Source organism: Urocampus carinirostris, chromosome 10 (genome assembly GCF_059441175.1).
Source record: "Urocampus carinirostris isolate Australia breed hairy pipefish chromosome 10, RoL_Ucar_1.0, whole genome shotgun sequence".
Taxonomy (NCBI): Eukaryota; Metazoa; Chordata; class Actinopteri; order Syngnathiformes; family Syngnathidae; genus Urocampus; species Urocampus carinirostris.
The window spans coordinates 43,381,306-43,402,022 of NC_142358.1; the positions used below are offsets into that span (position 1 = coordinate 43,381,306).

The window sequence follows — 20,717 nt, forward strand, 5'->3', positions numbered from 1 at the left end:
ACACGACAAAATTCACAAAAAATACAAGACAAACTACACGACAAAATACACAAAAAAATAAATTAGATAAAATGCAGTACAAAATAAATGGCCCTAGTGTGAGTCCAATTAGCCCCGCCCATGGACACAGATTGCTCGCTGACTTACTTAAACACTGTCTTGTGAGTCGTCTTTTGTCGGAGCGTCTGCGAAACTCCTGCTTAACTCTGTTGTGATAAGTCAAGCCCTGTGAATCCCTGTTTTTGCCCGTGTTTTTGTTTTGCCAAGCCCTGTGAATCCCCGTTTTTGCCTGTGGTTTGGCTCCTGTTTTGTTCTCGTCCCGATCTGTTTGATGTTGTCCACTTCCTCGTTCCAAGCAATCTACTTCCGCGACCAGCGATCCCCGGATCGCGTGTGCGCCCATTCTTCTTCTCCCCAATAAACTGTGAGTAACGTTACGCGATTGGGTTCTGCTTCCTGTTTCCTGTCCTGGGTCGGTGACAGATTTACACCGTTTTTGTACTTTTAACGGTACTGGATAAATTGGAAAACAGGCTTTGAAACTCCTCTAAAGTGCTTAAATTTTGGCAAAGAAGAATGGACCCTGAAAAGTATATTGACACGAGGGCAAAACTTTTTCTAACATTGTTTGATTCCTGTCACCAAATACTCCCAGAGGAAGTCGTTAAAACAAAAGCGACTTCATTCATTATTCAAAGTGTTTATGAAATGTGTTTTAGTGCAAAGCATCCTGAGATGCAATTATGCAGGTAAACGTTGTTTTTGTTGTTCCAAGTAAAGATAATGAAGTCCAGTGAAACTCATTAGCACAATCATTAATTATTCACCAGTTGTTGTTGAGTTACACCAGCGCTCTGATTTCATCAGGCAAGTGATTACCATGCAACACTTGGATAACAATTTGGTTTTTCGATCAAAAACAACAAACAACAAAACTCTTTTTCAAGTCACATTTATTTATTAGCCCTTGATCACAAAATATTTCAAAGGACTGCAAAGGCCACCATGATACCATCCCATGATCTAAAACCTACACGAGGGCCAGGAAAAACTCAAAAAACATCCATCCATTCATCCATTATCTGCACCGCTTATCCTCAGTAGGGTTGCGGGGGTGCTGGAGCCCATCCCAGCTATCTCCAGGATATGGGCAGGGGACACCCTCAACTGGTCGCAGGGCACACAGAGACAGACAACTCACTCGGTAACTCACACTTAGGGACATTTCGGACCCGTCAATTAACCTGACATGCGTGTTTTTGTGCCTGGAGTAAGCCCACGCAAGCACGGGGAGAACATGCAAACTCCACACAGGAGGTTCGATCTCGTGACCTCAGTACTGTGCAGCACATGCGCTATCCACTCCGCCGCCATGCTGCCCTCAAAAACCATAGCATGAGAAAAATAAAAAACCTTGAGAAGGGACAGTCTCAAAGGTCTGCACAGACCACAGACTATTATGACAGCATCCCCTGATCTAAAACCTACATGAGGGCAAGGAAAAATACAAAAACCTCCACATGTGGAAAATGAAGAAACCTTGAGAAGGGACAGTCTCAAAGGGCTGCACGGACCACAGATTATTGCAAACTACAGACTATTATGACACATCCCCTGATCTAAAACCAACATGAGGGCAAATAATACACAGATATTGTCAACATAAAATATAGCTTATTCATATGCTATGGAATAGAAGTGTGTTTTAAGCTTAGGTTGAAACATTTCCACTAAGGTTGCAGATCCAATCTCAGAGGGCAGGGTACTCGGACTCAAATGGAGAACACAAGGCGCATGTTGAAATTTCTGGCCAATTCTGGAGTTTTTGGAATAGATAGATGGATAGATAGATAGATGGATAGATACTTTATTCATTCCCGTAGGGAAATTCACACTTCCAGCAGGATCCTTTGTTGTTTATTAACAGATGAACAGGATGGCCTCGGGGTGCTGTGTTGTAGTTTAGCAACAGCGAAGTGGAAGACGTCACACGCTAGGCCAAAAGTTGGACGTCCCTGCGGTAGATGGAAATCTTTGTGCCCAGGGTTACACCGCCTCGTGTTCACGTAGATAGCAAGTCCGCTTCCTCTCGAAGGCTAGCCAGTTAGCTCCACGTTAGCGTCCGGGATGCTAGACGTGAGCCACGTTTCCGTAAAAACACAGCAAACTGCAGTCCCTGTACGCTTTGATGTTTTTCACCAGCACAGCCAGTTCCTCGCTCTTATTTGGTACAATGATTACAGACGGAACCGAAGACTTCTAACTCCGCTAGCCACTTAGCCTTAGCTAAGCATCCACGATAGGGCCCCCTCATCACGCCAACACGGGAATTCTTCAGTAAAGACAGCAAATGTTGAATTGTACCTTATCGCTAACTTCCTCTTTAACGGGGTTACAGGACGGCGACGTCTCGGATCTGATGTGCTCCGTCAACAACCTGGAGTTCCACCTTTGGCACAATCATCTGAGATCAGCCATGTTCGCGTCCTACTTCCTCGCCATGTGCGTGATCGTCCTGGTCTGTTATACAAGAATCATGGCGGTGGCGAGGGCGGCATTAGCCAGGAACCAAGAAGCCTCCAGAAAAGGACTCCGTACTGTGCTTCTTCATGCCATTCAGCTGGTGCTTTGCTTCATCCATCTGATACTGCCCCCGGTGGAGAAGGCCATCATGAAGGTGGATTTGGCCCTTTTTATACAGGTGCGCTTTTTCAACTTTGTGTCCTTTGTCCTGGCGCCCCGATGCCTGAGCCCTTTGGTCTATGGTCTCAGGGACGAGATGTTCTTCAACGCGCTCAAGTTTTACGTCCGTAGGGGTTTCTTTTGGAAGAGTCGAGGAAAAAGGCGCAGCGCACGACGGCGCTCTTTAGGATCTGCAAAAGCTTAATACTCAAAATGAGTAAATAATGCCGCATTCTCTTCATTTTCTTCCAGAAACCCCAAAAGTCTACACTTTCATATCTTATTCGTCAACTTATTTGGAAATTTAGTTGCTAATAAATGTGTTTGCACTATTTTCCATTGCACTGTTGTGACCACGCACTTTCAACTCCAAGCTTTACCTTGGAAACCCATCCATCTATCCGTTATCTGCACCACTTATCCTCAGTAGGGTCGCGGGGGTGCTGGAGCCCGTCCCAGCTATCTCAGTGTTCATTTTACCTGTGAAAAGTGATGGGTCCCGGGGACTGGCATGCTCAAAAATGTATGGGTCCCAACAGAGACCGATGGGTCCCCAAATTTAGTCTTATCGAGGTTGAAATTGTAAATCGGCGACAAATATATCATATAAATCTATATATTCGTTCAGTTTTAATCATCACAGTTTATTGGCAATACAAATCAGTTATCACTTCAAGATTTTTCAGTTCACAACAATATTTTACATTATACAAAATAATATTGCTGAAATAATTATATTAATCTATATTCTTTTATTTATCTTCTTTTGTCGAATCGTTTGCTTCGACACACGTGTTTTCCTTGCCTCCGCGATCTTCCGAGGAATTTCTCCGCCGTTTTTTCGTGATGGAATTATTGCCGTTGTTATCACTTTCTGCATTATGTTTCGACTTATTACTGTCACTGAAGAAATTAGCAATTTTGTGTTGATTTTCACCTAATACTGTTTTTTCCGAGGCATACTCATACCTGTCGCGCTCCAGGGCTCCATGCCCTTACAAACTGTCATATTTTCCCTTACAAAATACAGAAAAATCTTACACCATATTTTTTTTCAAACGTGTTTGTTTATGTCGTTTAACATGTTGTATTGTATATGTTTCGTTATATCGTATATATTGTTAATGAACATTTTGTTGTGAGATTCTGAGTTGCTCGACATGAATGAGGTTTATTATAAAAAAAGTTCCAAAATGAAGTCGCTTGGACGTTCTCTGTAGAAGGAAAAATATATGCAAATAGAATTAAGTAGAATAATACATTTCTTATTTTCTGCATTCAATTATTGTTGGTAATATACTGATTCAAGGGATAACCACAACCTGTCTTTTTTCATTTTCTCCTTTCATACTTCTTTTTTTTCTTAACTTCTTTATACAACATCATCATTCGTAATAGAATGCATCAAAGCAAGTGAGCCGTTGGAGAGCCGGCTCTCTTGAATGAGTTGAGCCGAAAAAGCCGCTTCTCTAAAAAGAGACGGACCTCCTTTCACTACATCAAACCGTTTGCTTCGTTTGCAACAAAAAATAACACATCGAGATAGAGGCTATCGCGGCGAACTCCTTGACTTGATTGATTTGCCGTTTGGTGATCGTCGGTGTTTACTGGATGGTACCCATCATTGACAAATTTTTCCATACAGATTTTCTTGTACGTCGTACAAGAAACAGAAAGACAGAAAGCGCGAAGGGTATTAAGATAGAAAGAGAGTAAAGGAAAAAAGGAAGTTAGAGCAAAACAGGTTAAAAGACACAGAGAGAGAAAAAGACAAAGAGCAACAAAAGAAGAGAAAATGAGAGACAAAGAGAGTGAAAGAGACAGAGTGACCCTGACTCCCACCTGTTTTTGCTCCCGTCTGTCTCCTGGCTTCTACCCGTTGTTAATCCTGACTCTCCCGTCCCGGCTTTCGACCTCTTTTGTCCCTGACCACATTTACTCTCCTTTCCTGGCTTATGACTCGCTTTGACCACGTTTTTGCTCTCCTGTCCTGGCTACTGACCTGTTTTTCCATTCCCGACACCCCCATCGCCTGCCACGGAAGTCCCACTTCAGCGCTTCCTGCGTCCAGCAATCACCGAATCGTGGGCGCAACCCTCTCCCTTTCTTCCAATAAAACTTGTGAGAAACACGATGCAAGTGGGTCCTGTCTCCGTTCTGGTCCTGACACACAGTTACTATTTTGAAACTCGAATTGTGGTTAATATTCAAGTTTGTTTATTACAAATAAAACAAGTATTTGATAAGCAATTTAAAAACAAATATCGCATGAGAAAACATCTCGGCATTCTTTAGGAAAACACAATAAAGTACGTCTACCCTTTGCGTTTTTAATTTACATTTGTTTTATTTGTAATATACCAAATCATGCATATCCCTCATATCTTTCAGATTTAAGTTCCCCCTATGTTCTGGAGTTTCTTCATTTTCCTCATGTTGAGGTTTTGGAGTTTTCCCTTGCCCTCATGTAGGTTTTAGATCAGGGGATGCTGTCATAATAGTGGTTCGCAATAATCTGTGGTCTGTGCAGCCCTTTGAGACTCTTTGTGATAAAGGGCCAAACAAATAAACATGACTTGACTTCTCAAGGTTTCTTCATTTTCCTCATGTTGAGGTTTTGGAGTTTTTCCTTGCATTCATGTAGGTTTTAGATCAGGGGATGCTGTCACAATGGTCTGTAGTTTGCAATAATCTGTGGTCTGTGCAGCCCTTTGAGACTCTTTGTGATTAAGGGCCAAACAAATAAACAGGACTTGACTTGTACAAATGTTGTCCCAATGAAAAATAAATGTGTAACCCTTCCACAGAAAATGTTCATGCGATGAATCATGAATACCTCATTGACCATTTTCACGACACTCACAGTCACTAAAATTCGCTTCATCGTGGCAACAATCGCTAAATCCCTCTTCAACAACAACAGCAACCCGATTCGACGTGGCACTCCAGGTGAAACATGACTTTAAAGGTACATTGTGTCATATTTGACCACGAGATGGCAGAGAACAGCCCATGATTTTCTGGGCTGTGTTTTTGACTCTATAAGGTTTTTTCTGTCTGCTATAATGTCATTTGTTCGTAATTGTGGATTGCAATGTCCTCTAGACTGGGCAGAGCACAGCCTGTGATTTTCTGGGCTATGCTATTGACATCTTGGTGCGCTCCCCTGTGGCTCTGTAAATCAATTCTGGTCCAGTTATGTCCCCAAAACTGGGCAGAGAACAGCCCATGATTTTTTTTGACTCTATAAGGTTTTTCTGTCTGCCATAATGTCATTTGTTCGTAATTGTGGATTGCGATGTCCTCCAGACTGGGCAGAGCGTAGCCTGTGAGTTTCTGGGCTATGCTGTTGACATCTTGGTGCTCTCCCCTGTGGTTCAGTAGATCAATTCTGCCATTATTCTCATCCTTTACCTTCAAAATCACATTTAGGTTTATGGAATATTTGGTGTTCTACTAAAGTTCCCCAGCATTTTTTTGTGGGGGCGCTATGGAAGCAAACAAGAGGAGTTACGTCACCGCTGCTTCTCTTTGATTGGAGATGACGCTCCCGAAAGTGAGCTACAAAAGGAGACGGCTCTCCTCGCGGAGAAGGAACACAGGCGAGGAACAACTGGATTTTGACAAATGGCCGCAGCTAACCAGTCTTTGCCGGAGATCGCCGACGCCCAAAGCAATCTGATCATCACCTCCGTCCTCCAAGTTCTCCTGGGCATCTTCCTCAGCATCAACTTCTTCCAGCTCTTTGTTTTCCTGACCAAGGAGCACTTCCTGTCCTCCATGCGCTACATCCTCTTCGCTAACATGCTCCTCAACGACTGCTGGTTCCTCATCACCAGCGACCTTCTCATGCTGCTGTACTCCTGGCACGTGGCCATCGATTTGTCCTTGTGCTTGCTTTTCTACGTTCTTCTCGCCGTCTCCTTCATGGCCACCGCTTGTACTTTAACCGCCATGACTTTAGAGCGCTACGTCGCCGTTTGCATGCCTCTCCGTCACGCCGAGCTCTGCTCCGGCCAGCGAGGTTTGGGGACGGCGGTCCTCATCGGGGGGGTGAGTAGCGTCCCCACCGTGCTTTTCTTGGCGGCCATCTTGCCGGCGGTGAGCGCGGGACGCTTCCCGGCGGAACTGATGTGCGCCGTGAACCACCTGGAGGTCCACAGGTGGCATACCCACCTGAGGACCACCTTGGACCTGGGGTACTTCTTCTCCATGGGCGGTATCGTGGTTTTCTGCTACGTACGCATTTTGATCGTGGCGAAGGCGGCGGGGAGCGGCGAAGCCTCCAGGAAAGGACTTAGCACGGTTAGCCTTCACGCCTTCCAGCTCTTCCTTTGCTTTATCTACCTTCTTCTCCCTCCGATGGAGAACGCTTTGTTGCAGGTGGATTTCGGCCTTTTCCGCGTCTTTCGCCTTTTTAATTTCGTGGCCTTTGTTCTGGCGCCGCGCTGCCTCAGTCCTTTGGTCTACGGTCTGAGGGACAAGATGTTCTTCACCGCCCTCAAGTTTTACCTCCTCTGCGGAAAACCTTGAGGTTGACCACATCTTCTTCCCGTTTTTCCCTGCCAGAATGCTTTATGGAACAAAACAGTGATTTCATTTATATATTAACGATATTTTCAATGTATCAAAACTATTGAAAATAGTAATACTGTATTTGCAGATGACACAAACATTTTCTATTCAAATAATAACTATATTGATTTGGTAACCTGTATTCATCATTAATTAGTTAACCTAAAAGTATGGATGCATATAAATAAATAATCTTTAAATTTAAATAAAATCAACGTAATAATCGCAAGGCAAATCAAGATTAAGAAGTAAAAATGGATGGTGCTGCAATATAGAGATAGAAAGAGAAAGTTTTTCACGGCACAACTGCTATTTAAAGTCAACAAAGACATAGTGCCAGAAAACATCCAAAAATGATTCATTCGGAAAGAAGGAAATTATAACTTAAGGGGCTGTGGTCAATTCATAATCCCAAAGGTGAGAACCGCCAGGAAAAGTATGTGTGTGTCTGTGTGCGGAGTCAAACTTTGGAACAATTTGTGTTATTTTTGTTATTGTTATATCACAACTGTTATTATTGATATTGGTACTATTGTTGTTATATCATATTTTTAAAAAAATGCTAGCCAAGTGTGTCCGAATCTAAAAAAATGATGCAGGAGTTGCTAACCTTTTTGAACCTGAGAGCTACTTCTTTGTTACAGATTAGCCTGAAGGGCTACCGGTTTGAAAACAATTGGTTTAGAATAAGAACAGTCCACTAATAAAACATTGTTTTGAAAAACACTGATCATGGCAGTTACATTTCCTAGAAAATCACTATGAATGGTGAGCTTTTTTTCCGTACTAGTCCACTGGCTACTCTATTGCTCTTATTGGGTTATCTGTTGTCCACCGTCCTGTCATAATATAAAACCAAATAGTTTTTTGATGTATTCATGTATTCCAGTTATTTTGTCAAAATCAGAGTGATATACTCTCAATCAAAACATGTTTGCCTACAAGATGCCTTTATGGAATGTTCCTAATGTAAATTGGATTCATTTGTATATAAAATTAAACCTGGTTTGCTTTACCTAAGTCCCCTAAAATTGGAAATTCAATTCAAATCTTTCTTGTCTTCGATAACGTAGTGAACACAGGTAATAAAGACTTGGGTGGCGGTTGGGTTGGCTAAGGTATTTGGGGCACTATTTCCTGTGGTGTGTCCTGGGTCAGAGCAGCCTGGTGTCGCCCATCTTTCTCCAAGCCGACCTACTTTTCCACCCGGTTTGAAGACTTCTGAAGAGAAAACGAAGATAAGGATGAGATTTTTTTTTGCCACACTCTAGTTAGACGTAAATTGAATTGTCCATATTTTCTCTCTTTGCATGATGCCTCGTGCAACAAACGTCAGACCGTTTTTCTCCCAAATTAAACTCAATTATTTTTGATGTACGTGTCCTGATTACTGATGTGAATCACCTCTGCCCGCTAAACCCACTCCTGTGTGCCGCCTTTTGTCAGTCCGTCTGTGAACCTCAGTTCACTCTAGGCAAGTCTCTTTTTGACCCTGACTCCCACCTGTTTTTTGCTTCCGTCCGTCCCCCGGCTTCGACCCGTTTTTGATCCTGACCACGTCTACTCTCCCCTCCCAACTTTCGACTTCTTTTGTCCCCGCCCACGTCGACTCTCCTTTCCTGGCTTACGACTCGCTTCCAACCCCGACCACGTTTTCGCTCTCCTGTCTGACTGACCTGTTTTTCCGTTCCCGACACCGCCATCGCTCGCCACGGAAGATCCACTTCCGCGTTCAGAGCGACCTGTGTCCAGCTATCACCGGATGGTGGGCGCAATCCTTTCTTTTTCTTCCAATAAAACTTGTGAGAAACGCAACGCAAGTGGGTCCTGTCTTCGTTCTGGTTTTGACAGTACGTTGGTATTATTTGGCACCATTGAATCATACTTTTTAATAAAGAGTTATGAAATAAAAGAACAGAGTAAGACAACAGGTCTATTGTTTTTTTTTTATTATAAAATATAGCAGGGCAGCACGGCGGCGCAGTGGTTAGCGCTTGTGCGGCACAGTTCATGTCATGGGAACCTCCTGCGTGGGTTCAAATCCAGCTCCAGACTTCCTGTGCGGGGTTTGTATGTTCTCCCCGTGCTTGCGTGGGTTTCCTCCGGGCACTCCGGTTTCCTCCCACATTCCAAAAACATGCATTTCAGGTGAATTGGCCGGTCCAAATTGTCCCTAGGTGTGAATGAGCGAGTGAGTTGTCTGTCCCCGTGTGCCCTGCGATTGGCTGGCAAGCAGTTCAGGGTGTCCCCTGCCCACTGCCCGATGATTGCTGGGATGGGCTCCAGCACCCCTGCGACCCTACTGGAGGATAAGTGGTGCAGCTGACACGCGCTAACCACTGCGCCGCCGTGCTGCCCACAAACATGGGGGCGGCAGTAGCTCAGGAGGTAGAGCGATCGTCTTGGGATCAAGAGATCCCAGTTTGAATCCCGGCTCGTCCGTGTTACATGTCGAAGTGTCCTTGGGTAAGACACTGAACCCCTAATAGCCCCAATAAACAGGTTAGGGCCTTACATGGCTGCAAGGCCGCTGTTGGGAAACAAAAATAAATCAATGTTCTTAAAGTGATGCTCTAAAAACGAACTTCGCCAAATCATTTATTGTCTCTAGATGAAATGTTTTTTCTTTCTTTTTATCCTCGTTTGTAAAAGTAAATGATAAATTGTCAGGACCAGAACAGAGACAGGACCCACTTGAGTTACAGTTCTCTCAGTTTTATTAGGAAGAAAGGGAAGGATTGCACACACGATCCGGTGATCGCCGGTAGCGGGAAGCAGGTCGCTCTGAACGCGGAAGCGGCGAGCGATGGCGGTGTCGGGAACGAAAAAACAGGTCAGTAGCGGGGACAGGAGGTCGTGATCAGCAACCAGTCGAAAGCCAGGAGAGGAGAGTAGACGTGGTCAAGATCAAAAAGCGGGTCGATGTCGGGAAACAGACGGGAGCAAAAACAGGAGTGAGTCAGGGTCGAAAATATCGAAAAGCTTGCCTAGAGTAAACTGAGGTTCGCAGACGGACAGGTGACAGATAGACGAGGGTTTAAATAGAGACAGGGAGCCAATCGGGGTCCGGAGCAGTTGGCGCCAAAGGAACGGGCACAGGCGAATCACATCAGTAATCATGACATAAATAATGATAAAATACGTATTTTTAAAAAAGGCACTCTTTTTAAGTTATGAAACAAATGACCTGTGTAAGTGGGGTTTTTTTTTTTCAATAAAGCAAAGTACCTAAAATGTTGCTTAAAAAGAGCGATATTATCTTGGGAAAATGTTTTTTTTTATTACATTTTTTTAAAAAGAAAATAGTATCAATTGTTTGTGGACAATAATTACAAGAATAAAAGATCCATAGAAATATATATTTTTAATAAAGATTTCATTGTTCATGGTCGTCAACCTGTTTTGGAAAAGAACGGACTGTCGATTTTTTTTTCCATCCGTCAAATAAATAGCAATAAATAAATGACCAATGACAGTCCTCGGAGTCATTGGCCACGCCCCCCAAATGAGTAGAATTACACACTTGCCTCTAGAGGGCAACAAACGCAAGTGCCTTGATGGAATTCCAGGTTTGTAAATGAAACAAAGTAACTCATTTCAACATAGTTTCTGTTAAGCAAATGCTACAAGATTTTTGTCAATATCAATGAAGTATTACAACATAGCAAGATGCTATAACCACAAGGCTCAACATTTGGGCGGGTGAAACTCATTAACTCAATTCAACATTGTTTCTCTAAAGGAAATGGCTCCAGATGTTAGCAATGTACATTTTTTGTCAAGAATACTGTGATTTTTTTTTTTAAATAGTAGTCCTCTGATTTCAAACTTTTGCCCCAGGGAAACGCCTCAACTTGGAATGACATTGTTAATTCCACACTGCTAGCTAGGCACTGTCTCTTTTATGGAGGACATTGTTTTGTGCTAAGCTAACTTTCATATAATAGCTGCAAGGGACTATGCTAACCGTTCTAAAAATTAACATCATCTTTTATTGCAAGAATTAGCATTGTATAGCTAGCGGCATCAAAACTAGAGGGATCTTCTCTTCTATTTCTTCTTTTTATGCTAGCCTTGTCTTCCTCTGGGCCAATAGATAGCAGCAGCATCTACCCCGAAGACAAAAGCTAGCATCGTATTTGTCTGCACCGAAGGTTAGCGTTATTTCTTTAGCAAAATAGCTAGCGGTATCTTCTCTTTTAGGTACTTTGTAATGCAAAAACTAGCGTTGTTTTCTTCCGGGGCAAAAGAGAGCGTCATCTACCTCGATGACGGAAAATGATAAAGTCATTATGTTAGCAAATAAGCTAGCGTTGTCTTATTGGTGATTGATTATTCAGTCTTCTCGGAGGTAGGCCTCTTGGACCTCCAGCTCTTCAACGTCCTCCAATGAAGAGGCGTACTCGGCCATTCTTTGGATCTCGTCCGCTTTGGTCTCGGCTAGCTTCTTGTCGGCCGCCGCTGCCGCGTCACGGGCCCGCTCGGCGTGCGATCGAGCTAGCTGCATGTTAGCCGTCAACGTGACGGACGCTTGCTCCGCCCCTGAGGACCCAAGATGGTGGTGTCAGACAAGCTAGCTAGCTACCGTCGTAAACAGGCACAGTTTTATTCGCGTCTTTATATAAAAAAAAACTGACATGATTAGCATAGCATATTTAATAACACATCGTTGCAGGCCTGCTTCACAAGCAACCATACTAGCCGGTGTCAGCTATGAACGTGATGGAGCTAGCCCATGTTTATCCAAAATGGTGGTGTCAAACAAGTTAGCGCTGAAAACTAGCGTCATTTTATTAGTATCTTCTCTTGGCTGGAAAAAGGGCCTCTTCATGCCAAAAACTACAATCGTCTGGACCAAAAACTAGCAGCATCTAGCTTAGCAAAGGAATAGCATAGTATTTTTGATAACACAACTTTGTGGCCCCCGCTCAATGGGCAGCCACGCTAGCTGGACTATAGCCGATGCTTGCTCTGCCTGTGAGGACTCAATATTGCTATTACTCAATATTGAAAACTAGCACTGTTTTATGTATCTTATCCTAGCGTCTTTGTACAGAAAATTTGCACAATGGATTTATTCTACCCCAAAAACTACAATCGTCTGCCCCAAAAAGTAGCATCTACTTTAGCGCCAAAATCTAGCGTACAATTTTTAACAACACAGTGTTCCATAGAACCCAAGAAGTTAGTTAGCGCCGAAAACTAGCGTCGTTGTATCAGTGTCTTCTCCTGGGTTAAAAAATAGCATATTTTCTCAAAAAACTAGCGTCTTAGAAATAATTTATGTCAAAAACTACTATCGTCTAGGCATAAAAACTAGAGGCATCTATTTTTGCGCCAAAAACTAGCATTGTATCTATAACAACGCATTGTAAACATTGCAAGGGTTCAGAATGCGAAAAAAGTAAATGCGAACAAGGTCATTCAAATTAAACAAATTCTGCCCAAAAATATTCTTTGATGTCGACGGCACAGAAATAGTTTCATTTACCTGACGCGTTAGCCGCCTCCGCCGCCATCCGGCACAAGTCGACGGCTTTGTTCCAGCTGCTCTCGAAGCGTTTGCATTCGTCCAGATGTTCGCTAACCTGTACAAGAAAATAACAATCTTAATGTCGAGGCTCCGACAATGCTAATCTAGCCGCTAATGCTAAAGTTTCTATTTGTGAACGTAGTGGCTAAGAGTAGTAACAAGGCAAAGATAGATTAAAGTGGCGGTGCTAGAGGCTAAGGCTTGTGTAAGTGTCAATTACGCTAGTTGCTAACGGTAGCAGCAAGGTTGGCAAGCTAGCCACTAATATACAAGTCTGTGTCGGTGAAGCTAGAGGCTAATGCTTCTATAGATTCTGTCGGTTAAGTTAGCTGCAAATGCAAGCATCAAGGTTGGAAACGCTAGCCACTAAAATGTAAAACTATGACAGTGAAGGTAGCTGCTAATGCTAGCCTCTAGGTGTACATCGGTAGCCACCAAAGTGTGTACCTGTGTCGGTGAAGCTTGCCGCCAATGCTAATGGCTATGATGGCAAAGCTAGCTACTAATTCAACAGTGCAATGCTAGAGGCTAATGCTTAAGTTAGTGTCAGTGAAGCAATTGGCTAGTGCTAAGGCCAGATTGGTAAAGCTAGCACGAATGAAGAAGTGCGCATTGGTGATGCTCAAGGTTAATGATTGTTTATGTGTTAGTTAAGCTAGCTGCTAATGCCCATAACCAGCTTGACAAAGCTAGCTACTAATGTGGAAGTCTGCATTGGTGTAGCAACAGGTTAATGCTTGTGTCTGTTTCAGTTAAGCTAGTTGCTAATGCTAACATCAAAGGTGGTCACAAATGCAGAGGTGTGACACTGGAGGCAAATCATTTTGTAAGTGTCGGTTAAGTTAGCCGCTAATGCTAATAGCAGTTTTGCAAAGTTATGGTAGTCACTAATTCAGAAGAGAGAAGTGGGCGGCTAATTCTTGTGTCCATGTCAGTTAAGCTAGTTTTTATTGCTAGCCACAAGGTTGGCAAAGATAATGCAGATATATGTGTGAGAGTGTTGTTAAAGGCTAATGGTTGTGTGATATTGGAGGCTAATCCTCGTGTCAGTGCCTGTGAAGTTAGACGCTAATGCTAGTAGCTAGGTTGGAACGGTTAGTCACAATTTCATTACTGTGTCCATGTCAGTACAGCTAGTTTCTAATGCTAGCTAGAAGGTTAGCAAATATTGCAGTTTTCTGGAATGGTGATGCTAGTGGCGAATGCCTGTGCCTGTGGAGCTCACTGCTAATGCTAACAAAATGGCTGACCTGCGTTTTTTGTTCAAAGATGGCCCGCTGGAGCAAGTCTTCGTCGGCCGAGCTCAGTTTTCCCAACGAGGTGAGGAAACGTCTCTGGAGCACGACGCGAGAGTGCACGGCCTGACAAATGAAACAAAACGCATCAAAATTCGTTGCATCCTTTTCATTTGTTTTTGTTTTTCCTGAAAATTGCTTCTTGGCGTTCGAAAAACCTTAAAATCTGACAAAAATTAAATGTGGCTACATCACCTTATGCGGCTAGCTGAAGAAGCTACCAAAAAAGGCCAGTAAATGTTTACAAGTTTTATTTAGCTAACAATAAGAATAGCAGTTACCAGGGAGCCAAGTGATTGATATGAGTAGCTAAAGAAGGAAACAGTAATAAAAAGGCACCAGATGTCTAAATCACTGGACTAAGCAATGTTTGCTTGCATGACTTGGTGCGGAAGGCAAATTACACTGAAGGACAAAGTAGCTAACAGTAGCCGCTAGCCGTAGCCTGCAGCCAGGTTGCTAACATGAGTGACTAGAAAAGGAAACAGTAAAAAAGAAAGGGTCAGATGCCTAAATCACGGAACTTTGTGACATTTGCTTGTATGAACAGTTGTGGAAAGCAAGTGACAGTGAAGGATGAAGCAGGACAAGCTAAACTATAGCCTAGCTACTCCTCTTATTGTAAGCTGCTCAATATTTGTCATTTAGTGTCACTCAACCAAGTCTCTTTATTCAGGGAACTTTTTTCACGGTTTCCTTCTCTAGCCACTCGTGTTAGCCACTTGGCTGCAGGGTAGAGCTATCATCTAACCGCTATTCTTATAAATTGCTGCTCATGCTCAATATTTGTCATTCAGTGTCACTCAACCAAGTCTCTTCATTCGGGGATCTTCCACTTTCTTCACTGTTTCCTTCTCTAGCCACTCGTGTTAGCTACTTGGCTGCAGGGTAGAGCTATCATCTACCCGCTATTCTTATAAATTGCTGCTCATGCTCTGTCATTCAGTGTCACTCGTCCTGTGATACATGCATCATCTCCCTTTCTCCCTGTTTCCTTCTCTAGCCACTCCTGTTAGCCACTTGCCTGCAGGCAATGTTTTCCAGATGTGTGTGTGTGTGTGTGTGTGTGTGTGTGTGTGTGTGTGTGGTCGCTTATTTTTTTAATCAATTGTTTTATATTTGAATGAATGATTTTTCCACCACTAGGGGTCACTTGACTTCACGCACTAGGCCTTTAAAACACTAAGTTCTTTCATTTGCAAAAGAAAAAAATCAGACCAAAATGTTTTTCGAACTTAGCGAAATAACTTCCTGATAAAGTGGGCGCGGTCTCACCTGGGCGTATCCTTGGAGGGCGTGTACCAGGGCAAAGGTGCTCTGCGATAGGAGGGTTCCGGTGCCGTCGGCGACCAAGGAGGCGGCGCGCCCAATCAGGGCCTCGTGGCTCAGATGCTCGGCTTGCTGCGGATAAAACCATTTTTTAGTGTTTCTTGACGTTTCTTTTTTCCCACGGCGCCTGAAGGCAACATACCTGCAAGGCCGACGCTTCTTCCAGGGGGCTCAGAATGTAGGTGGTCTTTGTTGGCTCTCTGCTGATGAAGTGGGCGTCTGGAGCGTTGCTGCAACCAAAAAAGGACAAGAAGTTTGCATTTGTGGGTTCATTCTCCCTCTTTTTCCCCTTTGTTGCACGACGCTGACGTCACGGTTGCGCCAAACCTCACATGCCAACTGTGGTTTTAAAATTGTGTACAGGATTGCGTACTGTCTATGAAACCATGATCATGACTGTCAACAATTGATTTCTGCAATCGGGAGATGGAATAAGAGCTTGCTCTGTCCACTCCACGCATCGGCCCGGTATCGCAGTACCTCCGGGAACGGTGCATTCGCACTGATCGCTGCTTGGGCCTGTGGCTAGGACCTTGACTCAGCCTCTTGGCTGGGACCAAGTGTCTCGGCCTCTTGGCTTTGTAGTGTATTATGATTTGACCGATAACGGATAATGGATAATTGATAAAGAATATAGAACAATAAACCTCTACCACCCCCCCTCACATTGTTTATTTGCTAAAAAAAAACAAAAAAAAAACAAGAAGTATTTATTTGCTGTTAAAAGTGTCGATAAAATTATTTAAACCAAAATCTTAGCATCAGGGACCTCATTTGCATACATTGCATTCTTGTCAAAAAGACTCAAAATTTCACTTTGATTCTTTATTATTTAGTCCTCCGTTTGTGGTATATTAATCATACAGGCTGCTTGGCATCTATGTGTCATGATTACATACCTGTCAAGCTGTCCGTTATTGCCATAAAAAGTTTGTTAATTATGCATTTTAAGACGTGTACGACTTGCAAAAAAATCTGTACGGAAAACCGCACATTTTTCAATGATGGCTACCATCCGGTATACACCGACGATCACCAAACAGCAAATCAATCGAGTCAAACGAGTTCGCCGCGGTAGCCTCTATCTCGGTATTGTTTTTTTTTCCTTGCAAACGAAGCGAGAGGTTAATGTAGTGAAAGGAAGTCCTTCTCTTTTTAGAGAACCGGCTTTTTCGGCTCAACTCATTAAAGAGCCGGCTCTCCAACGGCTCACTTGCTTTTGATGCATTATATTACGAATGATTATGTATAAAGAAGTTAAGAAAAAAAGGAAGTATAAAAGGAGAAAATGAAAAAAGACAGGTTTGTGGTTATCCCTTTCATCAGTATATTACCAACAATAATTGAATGCAGAAAATGAATTCATAATTTGAATAAGAAAATGTGTTATCCTACTTAAATCTATTTGCATGTATTTTTTCCTTCTACAGAGAACGTCCAAGCGACTTCATTTTTGAACTTTTTTATAATAAAGCTCATTCATGTCCAGCAACTCAGTGTCTCACAACAAAATGTTCATTAACAATATATATGGTATAACAAAACACATGTACAATATAACATGTTAAACGAAATAAATAAACACGTTTGAAAAAAAATATGGCGTAAGATTATTTTGTATTTTGTAAGGGAAAATAGGACAGGGCATGGGGCGCCAAAGGTATGTGATTACTGAGTTGGACCCTGATTGGCTGTTGGACTCTTTTAAACTCCCGCCTTCCTAAGAACACTCGTAAACCTATGCTCCCAGCTAGGCAAGCTTTTTGTGACTCCTGACTCTTATCTATCTATCTAAACACCAAAGCCATATCTTCCCAACCTGACACCGAACATTAAGCTTACAGTACAACAAGGGCTGAGTTGCTGTTTCATGCAACGCTTCATCAGCAGAGGTGCACGACAGCAAATACTGGTTTACCCCCTCTGCATCATATGGCCAGTTCGAGCTGCGTGAAAATCAGTTATTCTTAGCTTCCCTTCACCATCTATATTTATATTGATGATTAATAATGATTATATTTTGGTATTTATATTTTATTTATACATTATGTATAAATTATTTTTCATATATTTTGTATAACTGTATTTATTATATACTGTAGAAACATAAATATATCATGGTTTGGGGATCCAAGAACCGCCTTGGTTGTAAGGGTACCACTTCCTGTGGTGTGTCTTTGGGAAGTACTTTTTTAAAAATGGTTCGGAAGAAGAAACATGCAGTAGAGCACAGGTGTCAAACAGGCGGCCGGTGGGCCAGATCAGGCCCGCTAAGGGATTGAATCCGCCAGACAATACTCAGAGAAGCGCAAGAGAAAAATGAGCTGGTTGAAATATGTCAACTTGATGTTGCCAAAGTCAGGTGCCTCGAACAAAAACACTGTACTTGTATTTATCTCTCTCTTTCTCTCTCTCTCGTTTCCACCATTTTCTCCCACTCTCCGTCTCTTTCACCCTCTGTGTCTCTTTTTCTCTTCCTTTGTTGCTCTTTGTCTCTTTCTCTCTCTGTGTCTTTTTAACTTATTTTGCTCTAACTTCCTTTTTTCTTTTTCTCTCTTTTCTCTTTCTCTCTTCCAACCCTTCACGCTTTCTTTTCTCTTTTCTCTCCTTCTGTCTTTCTATTTCTCTTTGGATTTCTTTCTTCCGCTCCCTTTCTTTCCCCCTCTCTCATGACTTCTCTTTTCATCTCTTTTGTTTCTCACACTCTCTCCCTTTCTTTGTCCCGCCCTCTCTCCTTTTCCCTCCCTCTTTCTCTTATTTCTTTATCTCTTTTTTTTCTTTCTCTTTAATTAAGTTAGTAAATAAAGTTAATATGAGTTTGACACCCCTGCAGTAGAGTATATATAAATATACGCATGTATAAATAAAATGGGCCTTTTTGTTTGTTGCATTATTTATTTGATATTAAATTTAGATCATTCCAACAGAAGTTAAGGTAGTTTGATATTTCTATCAATATTACATCTCATTTTTCATCTCAATATATTCATTTTTAATTTTACGGTATAATATTGACAATAGTTTATGCTATTTAGCTCGATATGATTTTATGGAAATGTTTGGACAAGCATTTAAATGTATTACACTCTTTGAAATCAGATTTTATTAAATATTACTTCTGAATTTTGAAAAAAACAGATATATTGTATTCTTCTTTATATTGTAACAATATCACAAAGCAAAATCAGAGGGTAAAAAATGTTTCGGTCTTAACAGTACCTGAGCAGTTTTTTGCCCGGTTCTCCAGTACCGGGAAGGTTCCGGTGCCAGCCCAAAAGTCGTTTGGTGGTCCGGACGGCGCACTTTGAACACGGGCCCACGGCTTGCATTTTTCTTTTCTGTGATTTTTTCTCGGAGTCAAAAGTTTTGGTCTTCTGTGGCTAGCGGGCCTCCGGCACCGGGCATTTATAGGCGGTCGGGGCGGCGTCACCTTGCGTCAGAGGTATCGATCTGTTGACTCGGAGTGCTGCTGATACCTTTCTTTCGCCTTATCTCGTCCCAACAAAAAATACAGAAGATTCCGGCCGGCGAGGCTACATACGTGCGTCTGATATCCGTCACATAATCGCGGCCTTTGGACCTGGTGAAGCAGCATGTGGTTCATCCCCGTCGGGTTGCTCACACTTTGCGGATTTGCACCTCAGAAGACCTTTGAAGAAGTCAAGCTAGCCACTAATGCTAATGTCTGTGTCTGTGCCGGTAGCAGCAGAAGTGATGCTAGTAGCGACATCAGCGAAACTAGCTGCTAATGTTAGTGTCAGCACCAAGAGCAGCTAAAGCTAATACGAGTGGCAATGTCAGTAAATCTAGCCAGTGTCTGCATCAGCACCGGGAGCAACTAAGGCTAGAGGCAAGATCAGAAAAGTTAGCAAATGCTAGCGCTCATGTCGGCAAAGCTAGCGTTAATGATAGCGTCTGTGTCAGCCGGGGTAACAGTTAAAGCTAATGCAACTAGCAACGTCAGGAAATATAGCTGCCAATGCTAGTGTCCATGTCAGCGCCAGTATCAGCAAAAACAAATGCAAGTGACAATGTCGGGAAAGCTAGCTGCAAATGCTAGCGCTCGTGTCAGCGAAGCTAGGGTTTATGATAGCGTCTGTGTCAGCCCCGGTAACAGCTAAATCTAATGTGAACAGCAACGTCAGGAAATCTAGCTGCCAATGATAGTGTTCGTGTCAGCACCAGCAGCAGCTAAAGCTAATAAGGGGGGCAACGTCAGTAAATCTTGCTAGTGTCTGCGTCAGCACCGGGAGCAACTAAGGCTAGAGGCAAGATCAGAAAAGTTAGCCATTGATGCTAGTGTCCGTGTCAGCACCAGTAGCTACTAATAGTAGTGGCAATGTTTACGCATCTAGGTGCTAATGCTAGTGTCTGTTCTGTGCTGGTAGCAGCAGAATCTATGCTGGTAGAGACATCAGTGAAACTAGCTGCTAATGTTAGTGTCAGCACCAGTAGCAGCTAAAACAAATGGAAGTGGCAATGTCAGGAAAGCTAGCTGCAAATGCTAGCGCTCATGTTGGCGAAGCTAGCATTAATGATAGCGTCTGTGTCAGCCCCAGTAACAGCTAAAGCTAATGCGAGTAGCAACGTCAGGAAATCCAGCTGGCCCTGATTGTGTTCGTGTCAGCACCAGTAGCAGCTAAAGCTAATAAGAGAGGCAACGTCAGTAAATCTAGCTAGTGTCTGCGTCAGCTCCAGGAGCAGCTAATGCTAAAGGCAAAATCAGCAAAGCTAGCCATTAATGCTAGTGTCCGTGTCAGCACCAGTAGCTAATAATAGTGGCAATGTTTACGCATGTAAGTGCTAATGCTAGTGTCTGTGTCTGTGCTGGTAGCAGCAGAAGCTATGCTGGTAGCGACATCAGCGAAACTTGCTGCTAATGATAGCGTCAAAACCAGCAGCAGCTAAAGCTAATGCGAGTGGCAACGTCAGTAAAACTAGCTGCCAATGCTAGTGTCCATGTCAGCACCATCTCATCTCATCTCATTAGCCGTACCGCTTATCCTCAGTAGGGTCGCGGGGGGCTGGAGCCCATCCCAGCAATCATCGGGCAGTGGGCAGGGGACACCCTGAACTGGTTGCCAGCCAATCGCAGGGCACACAGGGACAGACAACTCATTCGCTCATTCACAGTCGCAGCAAAAACAAATGCAAGTGGCAATGTCGGGAAAGCTGACAAAATATTATGCATTTCGGACAGCCTGCCTTGACCTTGTACAGTGAACTAAAGCCCACTCAGTGAAATTCTTCATTGCATTATGAGTCAATCGTATAAAATCCTTTATAGTCAAAATGTATAAAAT

At 43.0% G+C, this 20,717-nt stretch overlaps 2 protein-coding genes and 1 non-coding gene across 3 annotated transcripts; 2 read left to right on the top strand and 1 right to left on the bottom strand.

Annotated features, from left to right (window-relative positions):
* The first annotated feature begins 6,309 nt into the window (after positions 1–6,309).
* Positions 6,310–7,215, top strand: LOC148358983 (odorant receptor 131-2-like). The gene has a single exon (XM_088344939.1). It carries the CDS (start codon positions 6,310–6,312, stop codon positions 7,213–7,215), a length of 906 nt encoding a protein of 301 aa, XP_088201065.1.
* A 3,387-nt stretch (positions 7,216–10,602) lies between these two features.
* LOC148358984 (diablo homolog, mitochondrial-like) lies at positions 10,603–18,801 on the bottom strand. Its single transcript, XM_088345911.1, has 6 exons — positions 18,634–18,801; positions 15,557–15,644; positions 15,361–15,486; positions 14,041–14,151; positions 12,749–12,845; positions 10,603–11,799 (listed from the first exon to the last, which is right to left on the bottom strand). Exons 1-6 carry the CDS (start codon positions 18,741–18,743, stop codon positions 11,594–11,596), a joined length of 738 nt encoding a protein of 245 aa, XP_088202037.1. The 5' UTR covers positions 18,744–18,801; the 3' UTR covers positions 10,603–11,593.
* LOC148358985 (U2 spliceosomal RNA) lies at positions 15,719–15,916 on the top strand. The gene has a single exon (XR_015851930.1). It is a non-coding gene; the product is annotated as a U2 spliceosomal RNA (small nuclear RNA).
* Positions 18,802–20,717: the final 1,916 nt, after the last annotated feature.